Below are 21,064 nucleotides of genomic sequence, written 5' to 3'. Positions count from 1 at the left end.
CTGCTTGCCTTGAAGACTTCTGGCTCGCCTGAGGCTCCTGGCTGTTCCCGGATGAGGTCAGCGTGCAAGGCCTTGGCCTTCTCACAAATGACGGCCTCAGACACTGTGTCCCCTGCACGCTGCTTCTCTTCTATCCAGATGAGCAGCAACTTCTCGACCTCCTCCAGAACAGCTGGGCGGTTCTTCACGATCCTGGTCACTCCCTTGGCTGCATCAGTCGCCAGGATCTTCTCCCTCATCTTCAGGATGGTCCCGATGGTTGATGGATTCCTCCCGTACTCCCTGGCGATGTCCGTCACACGCATTCCGCCGTCGTGCTTCCGGATGATCTCCTTCTTCATTTCCAGCGTCACCTTCTCCTTCTTCCTCTCGCCGGCCACCGCAGCAGCAGTCTTCTTGGGTCCCATGGCAGCACAGCTCTTACCTTCGTAAACTCAGAAAAAGAAAAAGAAATCAGTGATGTGCTTCAAATCCAAAAAATTCAAAAGCACCCAGCCACCCACCACACAGAAATTAAAACCCAGAACCAAGTCCTTGAATCCCAAACACCCCAACCCAAAATCCAAAACCCAAAACCCCCCAAAAAAGTTTTAAAAGTTTAACTTACCAAATGGATGCAAGAGAAGTTCTTGAAAAGCTTCAACAATCAATCACCGAAGTCTTCAGAAACCTCAAATGGCTGCAAAATAAGTTTTGGAAAAGCTTCAAAAATCACCAATGTCTTCAAAAACCTCAACTGTTCCCACAGACACCCACCCACCCACCACACAGAAATTGCAAACCCCTCCCCAACTGCTCCCCCAGCCCCTCCCCAACTGCTGCAAACCCCTCCCCAACTGTTCCCCCACCCAGACAAAAAAAATTTCAAAAAATAACAACATGGCTCAATGGTCCCAGATTCCTGCAGAAACCTCTCCAACTGTTCCCCCAGCCAGCCAGCACTCAGAAATTCAAACTCAGAAAAAAAAATTGGGAAAAAAAACAACCTGGCCCAATGGTCACAGAAAATCATAAAAATTCCAAAAAAAGCCCCACAAGCTCCCAGATTCCTGCAGAAACCTCTCCAACTGTTCCCCCAGCCAGCCAGCACTCAGAAATTCAAACTCAGAAAAAAAAATTGGGGAAAAAAACAACCTGGCCCAATGGTCACAGAAAATCATAAAAATTCCAAAAAAAGCCCCACAAGCTCCCAGATTCCTGCAGAAACCTCTCCAACTGTTCCCCCAGCCAGCCAGCACTCAGAAATTCAAACTCAGAAAAAAAATTGGGGAAAAAAACAACCTGGCCCAATGGTCACAGAAAATCATAAAAATTCCAAAAAAAAGCCCCACAAGCTCCCAGATTATCGCAACCCCCCCCCACAACACCAAGTCCTTGAATCCCAAACACCCCAACCCAAAATCCAAAAACCCCCAAAAAAGTTTTAAAAGTTTAACTTACCAAATGGATGCAAGAGAAGTTCTGGAAAAGTTTTGGAAAAGCTTCAAAAGTGAGCAAAGTCTGAGAAAAGGCTACCAAACCACGTGCTAACAGTTGCTCCTCGAAGTCAAGTCGCAACTGCAGCTGTTCAAGCTAAGCACCCTTTGTTTTAACGGTTTTTATACAAAGGAAACAAAGTCGCGAGACGTTTTCGTCTTGCGAAGCAAGCCCATAGGGAAATTCGTCTTGCGAGGCGAGTTTTTTGTCTTGCGAGGCATTCGTCTTGCGAGGTACCACTGTATTGGTTGGGACAGGTCACTGTCTTGGAACCCCAACTCCCCAGCTTCCTCCCTCCCTCCCTTCACCACAACACAGCCCTTCCAAACCCAAATGCAGGTTCCAGCAGTTTAGGCGCTCCCAAACCCCCTTCCTCACCCCCATATCCCGAGTATGGTGGTTCCCAGGACTGCCAGGAAAGGGCAAAGTTGAAGGCTGAGCCCTTGGAATCCTGACCCATAATGATCACAAGACAGGTATGGGTTAGTGGTGCTCCTCGCACCATAATTGGTTGGGTTGATTATCTTGCCATTGCAATTGCTGCTGGAGCAACAAGACTCCGACTTGCTGGTGATATTTATGGGTCCAAAGATTTGGCTCTTTATAGCATCGCAGGCTGGGCGCTGGCAGGTCCTGAAGATCATTGATGTTTGGAGGCCTGCTGTTGTGGGAAGGGAAGGGAAGGGAAGGGAAGAAAGGCAAAAAACGTTAGGCATGAGGGGTGTTGCTCCTCTTCTCCCAGCATGCAGTGGGACGCCACAAGGAATTGTGAAGAACATGGAGCCTGAGGGGTAATCCACACCCATGAGTACTTAGGGGGCAGGCCCCCCTACACCTCTGAAAAAGCAGCCTGTTTTGCCTTAGAGCAGCAATTTTGAAGGGGGAAATCTGTTAAATTCTTCCGGGGAGCAAACTCTTAACTGACATAACGTTTGGTCTTAAGAACTGTTTTAATTATTTATTTTAACTGTGTCATGTATCTTATTCTCTTTTATGTCTTTTATCTTCTGTAATGACTCTGGCCACACACACATAAATCATATTTGCATAGGTTGGGATGTTGAACTGTTAATCGCAAAGCATGCTTCCTGTCCTGTCCACCCACAACCACCAAGAAAGACCAGCAGGGGGCAAAATGTTTTGTAGGCCAGGAGCTGTGGAATAAATTTCCTAGGAAGAACTCACCTACTGAAATGCTGTAGTTGCCATTGTAACACCGGTTGTAGCCCCTGCTGCATGTCACAATCCGATGGACGGTATCATCAAGGCCCCAATCAAAGCCTGAGTAACACTGGTTGGAGCTGCTTCCTTCAGCTGCTGCAATAAGAAATCAAAATGAAGAGCAAGGGGCCTGTTGAGCATCATTCACCCCATTAAGCTGCTAAAGTGGGGCTGGGTTGAAAAGGGTGGTCCCCTTTATAGGAGGCTCCCCCATTATTCTGTGTCTTCAGTAATGATTGAGGGGTGATCTTTCGGTTTGCTTTGCATATGAAAGTGAACCTACTTAATTTGCCCTTTTCAAAGCAGTCAGTACTTTAATTGTACTCAGGGTAACCCACTGAAATGAATGTGTATGAGTATAGGTCTATGCATGAAGAAAGAAGGAACTTCCGTATTTTTCGCTCCATAAGATGCACTTTTTTCCTCCTAAAAAGTAAGGGGGAACGTCTGTGCATCTTATGGAGTGAATTCTTACGGATGACAGGGGATCCCACTGCAGTCGCCAGCAGAGGATCCTTCCTTCCCTCCTCCGTGGCTTGCTTTGTAGCAGCAAAGCGGGAGAGGAGCCGTTTACACGGGTGTAAGCGGCTCCTGTCTGGTTGGCTGCTTTAAAGTGAGAGGGCTCTCTTTCTCTCTCTCCTCCCTAGCTCAGCTCGCTGAAAAGCAGCAAAGCAGGAGAGGAGAAGAGCCACTTACAGAGGGGAAAGCATCGTGTCCTTCCTGCTAATTCCTTCCTAGTCACACTGCGCGCAGGCTCCAGCCCACCTGGCTCAGCTTCCGGCGGCTAGGAGTGCAACCGACAGCTGTCTCCATCGCCTCCTCTCTGTGCTCTGGTGCTGCTGCTGCTGCGTCCAGGGAAGCGTGCTAGGGATGCGCAGGGAGCCGGAAAACAAGCAGGTGGGGGAGAGAGACAGGGGGCTGGCTTGGGCGGGGGGGGAGAATACAATGCTGGCTCAGCTACAATAAGGAGTCTGGGAGGGCAAGAGGTAACACACACACACACACACACACACCCCGCCCTTAAGGAGAGTCCTTATGTACATATTAAATGCAGGAATCTTTTGCCCAACATGGGGTTCAAACCTATGACCCTGAGATTAAGTGTCTCATGCTCTACCAGCTATTCCAGCTCTCAAGAAAAACCAGAGAAATCAACCTGAGAGGCAGCCTATTCCTCTTTTAAAGCCATCCAGGTGGGGTCATCCCTGCCTTCCGTGGTTCCATAGTTTAACTTTGCACTGTGTGAAGAAGGTCTTTCTTTTATTTTTCCTGAATCTGCCACCTTTCAGTCTCGCTGGGTGTCCACGCTTTCTAGTGCTTTGAGAGAGAGAGAGAGAGAGAGAGAGAGAGAGAGAGAGAAACAGTTCTCTACCCACTTTCTCCATGCCACACATAATTCTTGAGCATCTATCATGTGAACTTTCTCATATTTTCTCTCAACTAAAACACTCCAAATGCTGCAGACTATCTTCATAGGACTGTTGCTCCATCCCCTTGAACAGTTTTGGTTGCCACTTTCTGAAACGCTCCATTTACCTTGAAATTCCTTCTTGTTTCTCTGTGCAAATCTAGTTGGCACCTACCCAACCACCCAGGTCTGCAACTCCAGGACATCCCAATAGCAATAACTGGTACCTGAAATAAGAAAGGTCATCGCCAGCAGTCCTTGCAGCACAACTGTTGCAGCTCTCCATCTCAACGCGACACCCTCCATGGTCTGAAGGCGACAGTTTCCTGATGAGTTGTGGAGGAAAAGCAGTCTATGATCTGAGAGAGTTGGGCTGTTTGGTTATATATACATCACGCACAAATGTGCTTGGTAGAGATTGGTGGGAGGGACCTCCTGAAAGACAAGAGCAGTTCTAGTTAGGGCAGGATTACGCAAAGAAGAAGGAAGCCTGTGGAAACTGTAAACAGCAAAAGAGGCAGACTCTGGGAATATGGAGCCCCATGTGAAGCCAAAATTTGAAGAAGCAGGTGTCATGGGAATTCTACCCAGTATTGATCCAGAGTAGATTCCAATGTATAGTTAGCAGAATAAAAACTTAAACACGTTACAGAATTCCCAAAAAAGTAGACCAGAGGCAATTAATATTTCATCCAGCAGAGCTTTACGGCTACTGAAGGCAAATGAGCATAATGGTCACAAATCCAAAACATCCAGGATTGGCACTGTCCATAAGAAATCCACTTCCAGCATACTTAAACTTACAATAACTTATAAGAAGACTAAACCATAACACTATATACAGAACACCACACCAGAAGGAAAAGAGATAGAGAGAGAAAGTGAAGACCCAGGCTCCTTCTGGCCTTACTGTAGTCAGCATGACCTTGACTGAAAGAGATAACAGAACCAGTTTAAACCAGTTGTACTCAGCTTCTCTGAAGGAATAACCCAAACATCATGAACCTTCTCCTTGCTTCCAGAAGCTTATTTTCTACAATCTCTCTCTGAAACTTTGATACTTCATCAATAAATCCTTTCTTTTTATTGTTTTGAACGTTTCATTTAGTTGAAAATATTGTAACCAGTCCGTTACTTTTCCACTAACTTCTTCGGAATCTTTAATTTTAATTGAGTATCTTTTTCAATTAACAGCTCTCTATAAGTCAACCACTTTGTCCTCATATTTAATTTTTAAAAGAAATAATATTTATTAAATTTTCCATTTTAATTACCAATTAAAACCACATTAAAACATTCCAAATTATACCAAATCATAAAAAGCCAAATACAAATCCTGAATTATGTATCTTTTAAATGACTTTCCATGCTTTGAAGTTCGTGGATTGCTGATCAACTGATATCACATTGCATTTCATAGTTCTTCAGTAAACCACTTAGATGTTAATCCTTCTGTCCTTTATTTATTTTTATTCCTGCAGCCACTGGTCTTCTGACTTTCACTTTCATAATTCTTTGTGGAATCTTCCTTGTTGAAATCCATATTTTATTTCTGCTCTCAAGTCAGTCAATGGCTGCTTGCATTTTAAAGTTTGTCACACCACTTCGCCATTGAACTCGGGCAAACATCCAGAATTCTTTGGTGTCTTTCCAGCAGATAATGAGATGTCGTTTCTACGCTGATACAAATAAATCCAACAGGGATATCCTTTCATCTTTCTCTAATTAAATCATAGTCCAAATTCCACAATCCTTCATCCGTTAAATTCAAAGTCTACTCACATATTCAAAAAAGTGTCTTTAATTGTAGTGAAATTCTTACTCCAGATATGATCCTTTTCAGTGGCTGGTTAAATTTGCAAGTTATTTTCTCTCCACTAGTTCAAAACATGCCTGCTGATTAAATGCAAATTTTTTCTTTAGTAATAGGCAGGTATGGCGATGACTTTGGAGAGCTACCTAAGCATGCGGGTTTTTTCTGCCCAGTGCTCTTTACCCCCACATTCCCTTGGTACGGGTGGCAGATATTGGGCAACTGCGGGCGAAATCTGCCTTCTCCATGACCCTTGGAGGAGTTGGGGGGGGGCTAATTACTCCCATATTCCCTCCATTTCTTCCCACGAAAAGGCTCCAGTGGTCAGGACACAGCAGTCAGCCATTGCAGCAGACAGGAAGTCCTCATATTTAATTTTTTAACAGATATTGCTTCTAACAGAGAAAGCCACCATGGTGTTTTCTGTTCTAGTAAATCTTTATATTTCTCCCAAACTTTAAAGATCACATTTCTTATTATATAGTTATGAAAACTTTTATGTCCTTTAGCCTTATGATACCATAAATATGCATGCCAACCAAATCTATTGTCATGACCTTCCAAGTCTAACAAATCAGCATTTTGTAAAGTTATCCAGTCCCGGATCCAACAAATGCATGATGCTTCATAATATAATCTTAAATCTGGTAGAGAGAAGCTTCCTCTGTCTTTGATATCTATTCATAATTTATGTTTTATTCTTGGTTGCTTTCCTCTCCTGATGAATTTTGAAACATCTCTTTACCACTCTTTGAAACAACTCACATTGCTTATCACCGGGACAGATTGAAATTAGAACAGCATTTTTGGCAATACATTCATTTTGATCACTGATATTCTACCTAATAATGACAAATTCATCCTTCCCCAAATTTCTAAATTTCTTTTTATTTATTTCCATAATTTTTCATAATTGCCTTTAACTAAATTAATATTCTTAGCTGTCAACCATATTCCCTAGTATTTAACTTGTTTACATATGGTTATATCTGTCTTCTGCTGTATTTCCTTTTTATCTTGGTCTGAAACATTCTTCACTAAAATTTGAGTCTTATTTTTATTCAATTTAAAGCCTGAAACCTGTCCAAATTATTGTATTTTTTCTAATACTTTCACTAATGAATTGGTAGGGTCTTCAACCATTATTACTAAATCATCTGCAAATGCTTTTAATTTATATACTTTATTTCCTATTGTAATTCCTCTGATGGTTTCATCCGCTGTTAGGTTTCTCACCAGGATTGCTAAAACTAAAATAAACAATAGTGGTGACAAGAGACATCCTTGTCTTGTCCCTTTCACAATTTTACATTTCTCAGTGATTACATTGTTCACAATTAACCTTGCTTGTTTTTCTGAATATATTGCATCAATTCCTCTCTTAAACTTTCCTCCAAAACCATTTTTAACACACACACCCTTTCTTCATCGTCTCTTTCTATGATTGTGTTGTTATTGATTGTTGCATGGTGCTACTGATCCTTCAGGGTTTTGTTTTGTTTTTTCCTCTTTACTGGTCACTTTCTGAGGCCTGGAAGTGAGAATTGTTAATTTTTGTATTTCATACATTTGATTGCATATTTTAAGTTTTCTTCCCCTCCCCCTTTTGTCTGTTCTCTGGTTCATTGCTTTGAGGGAGGGGGAAGGTTGGTTAAAAGGAATTAAAAATCCTTTGGCTCAACTTGGGAGTGGGAAAAATACTTTCACTTCTGGGCTGAGACAGGGAGTGCAGATGTGACCTTGAACAGCTTAAAACAAGAGTTCTGAACTGTGGGAAACTGTTGGTTTAGAGATGGCAGGTAAACAAGAAGGAGCAGTGACTAGAAAAGCTGGCATGGAAAAGAGACGGACAAGTGTGCAAGAGGAGACATTAGAAAAAGTAGGGAAAGAACATACAGATTTTCTTACACAGCAGTTTTTGGAATTTAGGAAAGAGATGGCTCAGTCAATGAAAAATTTTGTTCAGCAAGTGCACACGGATTTGGAGAAATTGAATCAATTGCTGGCAGAACAAATGCACAGGGATATGGAGAATTCAAATAAATTACTGACAGAACAATTTAGAAAACTAGGTGAAAAGGTCAATAATCTGGAAACTAAAGTGCATAAATTGGGGAAAAAACTACTGAGGAGGTAGGACAACTGAAGGAAGAACAAAAAGCAGCTAAAGGGATACTGGGAGGAGTACAGGAGAAACAAAGTGAGCTGGAGGATCAAATCCTCCTCTTGCAGTTAAGGGAGAGAGACAGGACGGTACAAATAAGAGGCCTACCAGAATCAGAGATAGAACAGAATTTAGAAACATATGTTACACAGAAAATTGCAGAATGGATGGGGGAGAGGAAAGACTGGTTGGAAGGATTGTTGGAGAGCTGTTTTAGAGTAAAGATGAGAGAAAGCAGACTGAGAAAGCAGCCAGGAGATGTTCTATTAACATTAGTTTCTAAAAGAATGAAGGATGCAATCCTTCAAAAGAATGAATGAATGCAATCCTTCAATCTCATGGTTGCTGGACAGAAAGTGGACATTTTTCAGGAGATTCCATTGAAACTGAGACTTAGGAGGACTAAATATCGATTTTTACCAATAGCACTGAAGAGGGTAGACATCAGGTACAAATGGGAATATCCAGAAGGGATATCCTTTACATTTATGAAAAAGAGATACAGGTTGACAACAGAATACCAGGCCAAAGAATTTTTTGAAAAAAATAGAAGAGACTTAGACCCTGGACATGAAATAAGAACAGACCCAGTAGCAGAACAAAGAGCTGCCCTGGAGCGGCTGTCATTGGAAGGAGCAACAGGTGGAAAAACAGATATTGTAACTGACTCTGATAATGGCCAATCTTAAAATATTGAGTTGGAACGTGAATGGCTTGCATTGCAAAGCTAAACGTAACAGGATTCAGCATGTAATTTTAAAACAGATACCAACAGAGTTGGTATCTGAAGAAGTGTGCATGCACACGAAAGCTCATACCAAGAACTAACTTAGTTGGTCTTTAAGGTGCTACTGGAAGGAATTTTTTTTTTGTTTTAAAACAGAAGTTGGACATAATTTGTCTTCAAGAGACACATTGCAAAAAAATTTAAAAAGTTTTAATTAATACAAAATTAGGTTTGGACCTCATCTCAGTGGATAAAGCAAAAAAGAGAGGAGTAATTTTTTTACATTAACCCTGCACTAGAACCCAAATTGATTCAAAAAGATGAAAAAGGGAGGATTTTAATAATACAAATAAAAATTCAGGGAGAGAAGGTGATTCTGGTAGGAATTTATGCACCCAATGAGAAAAAAGCAGTCTTTTTAAAAAAATTAGAAACAGAATTACTTGAATTTACAGATCAAAAAATGATCTTAATGGGAGATTTAAATGGAGTTCCATCATTAGAAAAAGATAGATCAGCTAGGAAAAAAGAGAGGAAAGAAGGCAGATTACCAAAGACCATTTTTGATTTGGCTCAAAATTTGAATTTGATAGATCTATGGAGAATAAGACATTTGCTTGACAAAGAGTTCACCTATTACGGTCATGTTCATGACAGCAGTTCAAGAATTGACTCTCTATGGATATCCAAAGAGTTGGAACCTCAAGTTAAAAAAATGAGATTAATCCCCAGACATTTTCAGATCATAATTCCTTGACAATGGAAATACAAAAAGGAAGCCAAATTTGATTTAGATGGAGATTGAATGGAGATTTACTAGATGATCAAAAATTTATGGAAAAAGCCAAAAAGGCCTTGAGTGATTATTTTGAAATAAACATTCAAGGACAGACAAAATTGCAGACGGTCTGGAACGCAAGTAAGGCTGTGATGAGAGGACTGTTTATACAACAAAATTCATTCAAAAAGAAATTGAAAGGAAAAAGGAAAAAAGAGATTTTAGTGGAAATTGAGAATAAGGAGAAACAATTGTCAAAGAAAGTAAATAAAGAGTCAGTCAAACAGGCAATTAGAATATTAGAAACTCAATATTCTATGATAGTCAATGATGAAATTAGCTGGAAAATAAAAAAATGAAACAAAAATATTTTGAGCATGCCAATAAATCAGGAAAACTGCTAGTGTGGCAGCTGAAGAAATGTGAACAAAGGAACTCCATAAATAAAATTAACATAAATGGAAAGATCACAGATAATACGAAGGAAATAAGGGGAGCATTTGTAAAATATTTTTCAGATTTGTATAGGAAAGGCAAAGGAGAAAAATTTTAAAATAGAGGAATATATTAAAAGTAGTAACTTACCAAAAATAAAACAAATGACTATCTTAAATACTCAAATAACAGTTCAAGAAGTGCTAGAGGCAATAAAGTGGTCAAAAAATGGCAAGTCTCCTGGTCCAGATGGATTAACGGCAAAGTATTATAAAAAATTAAGTGAACAACTGGTAAACCCATTGAAAAATGTTATGAATGAGATTTTAAATACAGGTGAAATCCCAGAAACATGGAAAGAGGCTTATATCATAATAATTCTAAAACAAGACACAGATTTGCTGCAAATTAGGAATTATAGGCCTATCTCATTTATTATTATTATTATTATGGCGTATCACATTGTTAAACAATGATTATAAATTATTTGCAAACATTTTAGCTAACAGAATGAAAAAAATAAAATAAATGAGTATATACATCAAGATCAGACAGGATTCCTTCCAGGTAGGCAAATGAGGAAGAATATAAGAAACATTTTGAATGTAATAGAGTACCTGGAGGTCAAAAATGAAAAGAAAGCAGCAATGATGTTTATAGATGCTGAAAAAGCCTTTGACAACATCTCTTGGAATTTCATTATATAATTACTTGAAGAAATTAATTGCGGATCTAAACTTTTCAAAGGAATACAAGCAATATATTCAGAACAAAAAGCTAAATTCATTGTAAACCAGGTGATAACAGATGATTGCAAGATGCAAAAAGGAACTAGACAGGCTGTCCATTATCGGCGCTTTTGTTCATTCTGGTCCTCGAAGTACTTGCCAAAAATATAAGAGCATATAAAGAGATCACTGGGATAAAAACCAGGAAATGTGAGTTTAAATTGAAAGCATATGCTGATGATTTGGTGATTACAGTGGAAGTTCCAAAAAACTCACTCCCTAGAGTTATAGAAAAGATTCAGAAATTTGGGGAAGTGGCAGGATTTAAATTAAATAGGAATAAAACTAAGTTATTGGTTAAAAAATTGAAGGAAGAAGAAAAAAAAGAGTTGCAGCAAAGTATTGAGATAGAAGTCCATAAAAAGGTAAAATATTTAGGGATATGGCTAACAACAAGAAATATAAATATCTACAAAGACACTTCTGAAAAAGTGTGGTTTGAGATAAAAAGGAATTTAGAAATATGGAGTAGAATGAACCTTTCCCGGCTAGGAAAAATAGCAGCGGTAAAAATGAATGTTTTGCCAAAAATGCTATTTCTTTTCCAGACAGTCCCAGTAATGGTGAAAGATGATTGCCTCAAAAGATGGCAGAAGTAAATTTCTAAGTTTATGGGGGGGGCAGGAGGCCAAGGATAAAGCATAAGATACTTACAGACACAAAAGAAAGAGGCAGTTTTCCCCTCCCAGACCTTAAATTGTATTATGAGGCTGCATGTTTGGTATGGATTAGTGACTGGATAAAACTGGAAAAGGAAGAAGCACTGGACTTAGAAGGTCACGATAATAGATTTGGATGGCATGCATACTTGTGGTATGGGAAAGGAAAAGTACATAAAGGATTTTGAAATCATATAATCAGGAAATCATTAATGAGGGTATGGGAGAGATATAAAGACTTAATAGAACAAAAGACACCTTGGTGGCTCTCACCAATTGAAGCTTGGTTGCTCAAGCCATTGGGCAAAAAAGGAAAGTGGCTCACATATAGTGATTTATTGAAAGACCAAGAAGGAAAGAGTATGAGGAAATAAAAGAACATTTTCAGAGTTGGTTACATTACAGGCAATTACATGAGATATATAAAGAAGACCAAAAACCCCCGGATTTAGTTATACCACTTCTAAATTTCAAAAGGAAGTCATAGAAGAGAAAGTGAAGTTGCTGAAGGGTGCATATAGTATTCTGCTAGAATGGGAAACAAAAGATGAGGAGGTGAAATCGGTCATGATCAAATGGGCACAAGATATAGGACATAATATACAATTTGAGGATTGGGAAAAATTGTGGAAAACAGATTTAAAATTTACAGATTGTTCTCTTTTGAAAGAAATTACATGAAAATGATGTATAGTTGGTATATAACACCAGTACAGATTGCAAGAATGTACAAAACTGGGTCAAACGTATGCTGGAAGTGTAAAGAAAAAGAAGGGACTTTTTACCATATGTGGTGGGAATGTAGAGAAATAAATTTTGGGGGGGAAATGATATATAATGAGTCGAAGAAAATGTTTAAATTAACATTTGCAAAAAAACAAACAAACCAGAAGCATTTTTGTTAGGGATGGTAGGAAAAGCCTGGCCAAGAAAAACAAAGAATTTATTTATGTATGCTACAACGGCGGCAAGAGTCTTGATAGCACAAGGATGGTAGAATGAGGAAACCCCGGCAAAAGAACAGTGGCAAGAGAAATTGATGAACTATGCAGAACTGACTGGCGAAACTGACATACAAATTGCGAGACAAGGACATAGGCGCCGACTCCATGGGGCTTGAGGGGGCCCGAGCCCCCTCAAAAATTCGTTTGGGGGGGCTCTGCCCCCCCAATAATCTCCGGCGCCCCTCCAGCAGAGCGCCATCGCCGCCCCTCCCCCAGCCCAAAATGCACAGGGAGGGGCGGGCTGCATGCCTCCTGCCCTCCCTCCCGAGCAAAAGCTCCACCCAATTTCCTTTGGAGCTGATTAATAGGCGCAGCACGCTCTCCCCTATTCGCTCACGAGGAGGCGGCGCCACTTTATTTGCATATTCATGAGCTTATTTATTATTCATGAGCTTTCCCGCCCCCCCCCCCCAATATTTTTTATAAGTCCGCGTCCCTGGACAAGGACAACTGTGACTTCAAAGAAGGATGGAAACTTTTTACAAACTACGTAAAAAGACAGCAAAATGAATTGGACTCCTTGGCAGGTTTTGAATAAACATACACAAATTTATTGATTGTTAACATAATAGACAGATAATGTTAGGATTTATATGCAAAGAATAACATGTATTGAGAAATCAGAGAGAGGAACTGAGGGAAGTCTTGGGGGGAGGGCTCTTTGGTGAGGGGGAGGAGGGAGGGAAAAAAGGGGGGAAATACTGAAGATGATATGTTTTGATAATTTGTTATGTTGAAATTCTTAATAAAAATTATTTTTTTAAAAAAGAGACTGGTCACTGAGCCCTAACTCCCCTCCTTCCTTCCTGCTACACAACACAGCCCTTCCAAACCCAAGTGCAGGTTCCAGCAATTCAGGTGCTCCCAAAGCCCCTTTCTCAGCCCCATATCCCAAGGACAGTGGCTCCTAATGCTGCCAGGAGAGGGCGGGCCCTTGGAAACCTGACCCATACTGATCTTAAGACAGGTTTGGTGTGCTCCTTACACCATCATTGGTTGGGTGGATTATCTTGAATGAAAAGCCATCATCCTTCCAATTGCATTTGCTGCCGGAGCAGCAAGGCCCCGACTCGCTGGTGATATTTATAGGGCCGAAGGACTGGCTCTTTATAACATCGCAGGATGAGCGCTGGCAGGTCCTGAGAATCATGGGCACGGAGCTGTATCCTGTTGTGGAAGAGAAGGGAGGACAAGAAAGTCACAACATGTTAGGTATGGGGGAACGTTGGCCCACTTCTCCCAGCATGCATTGAGACACCACAGGGAATCATGAGGAACTTGGAGCCTGAGGGGCAACCCACGCTTAGGGGTGAAAAAGCGGCCTGTTTTGCCTTAGAGCGGCGATTTGGAGGTGAAAGGTTTGTGTGTGTAAGTTTATTTAATTATTCAGGGGGGCAAATTCTGACATCGCAGGTGGTTGGACTAGATGATCCTTGGTGTCCCTTCCAACTCAACAGGTTTATGTTCTATGACGCTATAATGTTTGGCTTCAAAAAGTATTTTAATTATTTATTTTAGCTGTGTAATATATTTTATTCTGTTTTTTTATCTGCTTTATGTCTTTTATCTTGTGCAATGGCTTTGGCCATACACATAAATTATATTCATATTGGTACATGTAAAGCAATACACTTGTGTCAAGGGGCCCCAGTCACCTCTGAACCTGGTCAGATGCATTTATTTCATTTAGAAACAGCTTGTCACGTCCCATTTTTCAATGTGCCCAAATTCCCAAGCAGCTTGCTACTGATATTATTATTATTATTATTATTATTATTATTATTATTATTATTAGGCATTATTAAGATGTCACATAAACAAAAGGCCCCCTGCAATCAACCAATCACCCTAAAGAGGGAATAAATCAGCAGACAATTGCTAAAATAGGGAGAGAGTCACAGTGAAGCTGTAAAACAGGCTTCACCAACTTGGGCTGTCCATACGTCATGGACTCCAATTCCCATCAGCCCCAGCCAACATCTAGAGGGCACCAGGGCTGGCAAAGGATGCTGTAAAGAAAGGAGTCTTCAAGCAAGACATGTGCAGCAAGGTTTGAAATTAGCCAGGTCCCAAGCACATTTTGCACCTGCTATCGCCACCTGCGACCAAGTGCCAGGATGACACCTAACATCTCCAACATCTGGAGGTACCTGCCTGGAGATCCCTGGATCTTGACTGTTTTCACGCACTAATACCACATCCTGTAGAATTCTATCTGTTATATTTTGATCTGCACAATCAGAATGAATTTCAGGAACCAAGATGCTTTTTCAGTGCAGCCTGAGCAGGAGCAGTGAACAACATTATAGCTAATTGTTGACACTTGTCTTCATTTCCCCCACTCCACTGCCCTGCTCACAGTTGTGAAGAATATTCTTACATTGTGTATAACATAATATATATGTGGACTTTCCCTGGATCAAGAGACTTTTCTTCCCTGAGAACTTTAAGTTCTTAACCTAGCTCAAGATGGTCATCTGAACTAGCCAGATGTTTAACCAAGAATCAATCACAGTCAGTCCATCATTTGGAAAATAAGACTTTAGAGCTGTCTTTAGAGCTGGCATATAGACATTCTGTTTTGGCAACTGTAACCTTGGTTTAAGAAGCCATTTGGCACCTAGATTATATATCTGAGTTTCTAACACTGGTGGGCAGATGAAATCGTTTTGACCTTGTTCCATAGCCAAGTCACTATCTTCACCAACCAACCTTGAATTAAATCACAAACACACCCTTTAAATAATGTATTTAGAAGGGAAGCAGGGCGCAATATGGTAAAATTAGAGGAGGTCAGAAGTGGAGCAATTTAAGGATGTGGAAGGAATTCCCTAGGGTGAACTCACCTCCTCCATCTAGTGCAATAGTAATGTTCATGCTGCCTTGGTAGCACTGGTCGTAGTCTTTGCCACATTCCATAGTCTCCTTGATGTTTCCACTGGCGCCCCAACCAAAGCCCGAGTAGCACTGGTTGGAGCCAGTGTCTGGAGTAAGAAATCAAAATGAAGAGCAAGGGGTCTGTAGTGGATCTGGATCAAAAAAGGTCACGCCCCTTTACAGGAGTCTCCCCCTTTTTTTCTGTCTCTTAAACGATGATAGGGGGGAATATTTTGATTTACTTTGCATATCAAAGTGAAGCTACTTAAATTGCCCTTGTCAAAGCAATGGGTATCTTAATCATACTCAGGGTAAACCCACCAAAATGAATCAGCATGTGTTTATGTGGATGCATTAAGCGAGGTATTACCCTTCAAAATCCACACTTTCCTGAATTTTGTGAGGCAGTTCTCCAAGTTATAGTTATAGGCGATTTTTGCACATATTAGGAGCTGATGGCCCTGCTTTCTCTACTTGCCAAACCTGCCAGACCCTTTGCCAAACCCCACGCCTGAACAAGTCCTTTACCCCCCACTCACCCCTCGCCTATCCCCCCCCCCAGCTCACACAACCTCTGCAGTGCACCCCATATTCCCACTACGCTCACGGCTCCCTCCAAATCTTTCCCCATGCTCTCGCCACTAAATTACACCCTAAAGCACACAGTCTTTTCTCATTTCTTGAGAAGCGGGGTTACCTTTTCTATAGCACTTGCGCCCAAGAGTTGGGGAACAGGGCCGCTTGCCTTAGAAATCTCCAAAATTGAATTCTTCAAGCCTCCCTATTGACAACCACCTGCCCAACAAGTGAAACTGTGAGTTCTCACTTTCCTCTCAGGTGGCATTCAACCCCCCCCCCAAAAAAAAAAAATTACCTCCGTCTTCGATAGGTGTGTTGGGAACTTCCCTCGTTTTCGCATTGCAAAGGTCACCAAAACAGTAGCTCTGGTTGAACTGGATGGCAAAGTGTCGGTCACCAGAGTTGATTGGTTTTGTTTCATCCACAAGGTCCTTGCTGGCACAGCCTTTGTGACTCATTATCAAAACTTCTTTATCTGAAATGAGGGGGGTGGGAAGAGATGTATATATACAAACAATAGAATGATGCAGTGGCAGGGTGTTCCAAAGACCTTACCTTGACAATTTTTTCTCTGGGTGTCATTTATACATGATTTGGCAGGGTTAGGGTTGCCATATTTCAAAAACGTAAAACCTGGACAAAAAAGGTTTTTGTTTGTTTCTAGGTTTTTGGCCAAAGTTGTTGATGCCTGAACATTTCAGCAATTTCGGCCCAAACACTGTTTCCGATGGCCGAATCCTGGGAATGTCTGGAAAATTCTGGACATACGGCAACTCTTTACAGGGGGAGGGGGCTGCTGCTTCTGGTTCATGTCTACCTTAGTGCCACGGGTGGGGGTGATTTTGTTCATGTGAGTGGCCCTAGAAAGTGCTGACAGTTCTTCCCACTTCCCACTTCTTCCTGTTTCTTCGTCACACATTTCCTGACAGCTGTTTTACCTCAAAAGCCTTATATAGCTGGGTTCCCATAGGACGGTAGCCTGCATTCTACCCATGCAAAATCCAGAGCTTTTCTACACCCTCATATCTCCAAATCCTCCACTGAGGCAAGTAAGATGCATATTGTATTTTTAGCATGCAGTCCAGCCTGGCAAAAGATCACAAGGAAGGACTGGAGCCAGAATGGCATTTGCCCAGTGGTGGAAAGAAGATGCTGTACCAACTTAGGAAGAGTGGCTGCAAGTAAGTTCATTAGTAGGTTTAACTTAAATCAGCAGCTAAAAATATTACTAAGATAAATGGAAGAATAACTTTAAAATGGAGTAAAGTGGAACACACAGTGTTAAAGCTAAAGTAGAAAAGGAACCACAAAAGGGGGTGGGGAAAATAATATATGTGTTTGTAAGGTGTGCATTTGTAATCTTGTGAAAACTGAAAATAAAGTTTATATATATAAAAAGAACACAATGAAAGTCTGCACCTGCCTCCCTTGTCCTTTTCTTTCATTTGTGCCACAAGGAGATAAAAGGTTTCTGCTTTCGTATCTGAAATAGCCATAGTTCTCTGCTGTGTCAGAACCCAGGGAACTGTGGTTTGTTCTAATAAACTAGGACAATGTATTCAACCAGTGTGCCCTGGCACCCTGAGGTGCTTTAAATGTTGGTCAGGGATGCCGCGGGCAACACTGGAATCTGTCCGTCTTTCTTTCCTCCCCTCTCTCCTCTGATGCCCTCTTGCGTCTCTGCCTCCCAAAGGTTTGCACATCTGTTTGTTGCAACAGCTCTCACTAAAAGCTCCCCCGTTGAATGGTGCCATTGTTGGGCTGGCCAGAGGGTGCTAGTTGCCAGGAGCTGAGGTGGCTTCAGAGTAAGTAAGTAAGCAAGTGGGTGGGGTAGCCCAGCTGGCCAGTCCACCAGCCCTAGCTGTTGGGAATGGACAGACTAGTGGGAGGCCAGACAGCCAGGTGCCACGCTGGCCTTTCTTGTGTTTGCTGTGCGCAAAGCTTGCCTGGGAGCTGAGTGCCCATTGCTGTCACCTCCCAAGGTAAGGTGCTGGCCTATGTTCAACTTTGGCCAGTCTCCGTTGGGCCACTAAGGCTGGGGGTACCCTCTTCCCAGGCTCCTGAGGGGCAGTGTGAGGAGGAACCTCTCTTTGGAGTAAGAGGGAGCAACTCAGAGACCAGCGGCTGCCAGGAGGACTGCCAAGGAGAGGGGAGAGGAGAGGAGGCTGAGGGAATACTCCCCATGGAGGGTGTTCACTAAAAGGGTGAGAAACTGCCACCTCTGCAGACAAGGGGTGACATAACTGGATCCTGAGCCCCACAGTTAATTGGCTCCACACAGGCAAGTTGCAGAAAGAATGTACAGTGGTACCTCTAGATACAAACTTAATTTGTTCCGGAGGTCCGTTCTTAACCTGAAACTGTTCTTAACTAAAGGCATGCTTTTGCTCATGGGGCCTCTTGCTGCTGCTGCGCACATGATTTCCGTTCTCATCCTGGGACAAAGTTCTCAACTCGAGGTAACTCTTCCAGGGTAGTGGAGTTTGTAACCTGAAGCGTTTGTAACCGGAGGCGTTTGTAACTCAAGGTACCACTGTACTTGTTCAACAGGGAGCCGTGGACTCAAAAAGGTTTAAAAGCTATGAACTAGGATATCAAACTGAAAGAACAAGACAAGATTTATAAACTGTCAGAAGGTTGCTCTTGTAACACTATACTGGTGGCAGGAATCTATGCCCCTACAGATTTCATAGAATTGTAGATATGGATGGGACCACAAGTGTCATCTAGTCCAATGCCAGATGTTGGATTCCACTCACATCAGCCCCAGCCAGCGTGACCAATGTTTAGGGGTGGTAAGAGTTGAGATCCAACCAAATCTGGAGGGATGAGAGGTCCCCTGTCTCTGCACTAACCTATGGCTTAGTGTTACATCTGACCTGGGTCTGTGTCAACTCTCAGAAACAGCTAGGTATTCTTTTTATTAAAAATTTAAAAAATGGAGGGCACGGGTTTGGAAAAAAATCTGCAAAGATAAAATAAAATAAATCAAATCATATTTTAAATACCTCAGTTCTGAATGCATGCAAAACATCATTTCAAGCCCCAGGTAATCCCACTGGGAATTTTATGGGTTGTAAGCAATTTCATGCTTTCCCTCTCTCAAAAATCTAGCAGCCACACAGGATCCATCTGACAAAGCAGCACTTACCTATAGAGAATATAAGTTGTGCATCTGTGCAAACGTTCTGAGCACTGGAGCAGTTGGTAATACTGCTTACTGGGGAGGCATGTGATGTTTTGTTGCCATTGTTTGGAGTCATAAGATGGACGGTGTTGGAGCTATGACACTTCAAGGCAGAAATTCCTGAAAAGAAATGTGGGGAGAAAGCTTAGGAGATCCTGGTGAAATTATTAGCAATGTCTTTCTGCCTTGAAATCATCAGGGACCAAAAATTGGTTTCCACCTTTTGAAGTGAAAACAGAAATTCTTAGGAGGCAGAAATTTGTGTCAAATGTCTGTTCTGAACCGCTGGCCCAAAGGAGGGACCTGAGTGAGTGGTTTGATGCATAGATACCAAAGAAGGATGTCAGAAATGCTATAATGGGCAGCCCTAGGGCTTTATTAAATCATAGAGGTGGATGGCACAACAAGGGGCATCTAGTCCAATGCCAATTGTTGGATTTCAACTCACACCAACACCAGTCAGATGTAAACTTACAAAACAGAACAATGACAACCAAATCATAGTCATTACCCGCCCCCAGGCAGCCTATTCCTCTTTTAAAGCCATCCAGGTGGGTTGCCATCCCTGTCTCCTGTGGGAGGGAGTTCTATAGTTTAACTTTGCACTGTGTGAAGAAGATCTTTCTTTTAGCTGCCCTGAATCTGCCAACTTTCAGTCCACAATATCTATTGCTTTGAGAGGGAGAGAGAAATGTTTCTCTAACCACTTTCTTCACGCCACGCATAATTATTGAGCATCTATCATGTGAACTCTTTCTCCTATTTTCTCTAAACTAAAACATCCCTAATGCTGCAAACTTTCCTCATAGACAAGTCATTCCTTTCTGAAACATTTCCATTTACCTTGGAATTCCTTCTTGTTTCTCTGTGCAAATCTAGTTGACTCCCACCCAACCACCCAGGTCTGCAACTCCAGGACATCCCGATAGCAATAACTGGTACCTGAAATAAGAAAGGTCATCGCCAGCAGTCCTTGCAGCACAACTGTTGCAGCTCTCCATCTCAACGCGACACCCTCCATGGTCTGAAGCCGAGAGGCCCTCTGAGCCAAAGAACCAGTTTCCTGATGAGTCGTGGAGGAAAAGCAGTCAAAGATCAGAGAGAGTTGGGCTGTTTGGTTATATATATATATCAAGCACAAATGTGCTCAGTAGTGATTGGCTGGCTGGAGGGACTCCCTGAAAGACAAGAGCAGTTCTGGTGATGGCAGGATTACGCAAAGAAGAAGGAAGCCTATACAAACAGTAAACAGCAACAGATGTGGATTCTGGCAATAAGGTAAAGGTAAACGGATAAGTCCAGTGAAAGGTGACTATGGGGTGGGGCACTATTTGAGGTATGGGAGAGAATGAAAGAGAGAATTATAGAAAGAACACCATGGTGGACCTCTCAAAAAGAGGCAACCTCGACATATATATATATATATATATATATATATATATATATATATATATTAAGAATTGCCTGGCCAATTTATAGAGATTTAGTAGAAGGAATGAATAAAAATATCAGATTAAAAGAATATGAAGAACTCAAAATATTGGGAATAAATTGGTTAGAATATTTCCAATTTAAGGCTACATATGAGAAAGATATAAAAACTAGGGGATTTGGGAATAAAATATCAACATTAGAAAGAGGTTTTACAAAATAATCAAAAACACTCTAAAATGTATAGATTATTAGATAAAGTCCTCCCAGATCAAGAAGTCAAAGGAGAGAATATGCTAAAGTGGGAACAGGATTTAGGATATACAATTGATTCTGAAGATTGGAAAAAGTTTTTTGGGGGGAAATATAAATTTCACGGCCTGCTATTCATTAAGAGAGAATGAAGATGCACCACAGATGGTATATGGCACCAGACAGACTGGCAAATATGAATAGATCGAATAGTAATAAATGCTGGAGATGTAATAGAATGAAAGGCACTCTATACCATATGTGG

At 41.5% G+C, this 21,064-nt stretch overlaps 1 protein-coding gene across 1 annotated transcript; it reads right to left on the bottom strand.

The window, feature by feature from the left end:
• Positions 1 to 1,850: 1,850 nt before the first annotated feature.
• Positions 1,851 to 20,189, bottom strand: LOC144328545 (uncharacterized). Its single transcript, XM_077932503.1, has 6 exons — positions 20,059 to 20,189; positions 19,081 to 19,236; positions 16,225 to 16,404; positions 15,320 to 15,457; positions 13,439 to 13,640; positions 1,851 to 1,968 (listed from the first exon to the last, which is right to left on the bottom strand). The coding sequence occupies exons 1-6, from the start codon at positions 20,135 to 20,137 to the stop codon at positions 1,851 to 1,853; spliced, it is 873 nt and encodes a 290-aa protein (XP_077788629.1). The 5' UTR covers positions 20,138 to 20,189.
• Between the last annotated feature and the right edge of the window lie 875 nt (positions 20,190 to 21,064).

The sequence above is a fragment of the Podarcis muralis genome, chromosome 7, assembly GCF_964188315.1.
Source record: "Podarcis muralis chromosome 7, rPodMur119.hap1.1, whole genome shotgun sequence".
Lineage (NCBI taxonomy): Eukaryota > Metazoa > Chordata > Lepidosauria > Squamata > Lacertidae > Podarcis > Podarcis muralis.
The sequence above is the reverse complement of the archived record's forward strand: the minus strand, read 5'-3'. Positions and strand labels throughout refer to the sequence as shown.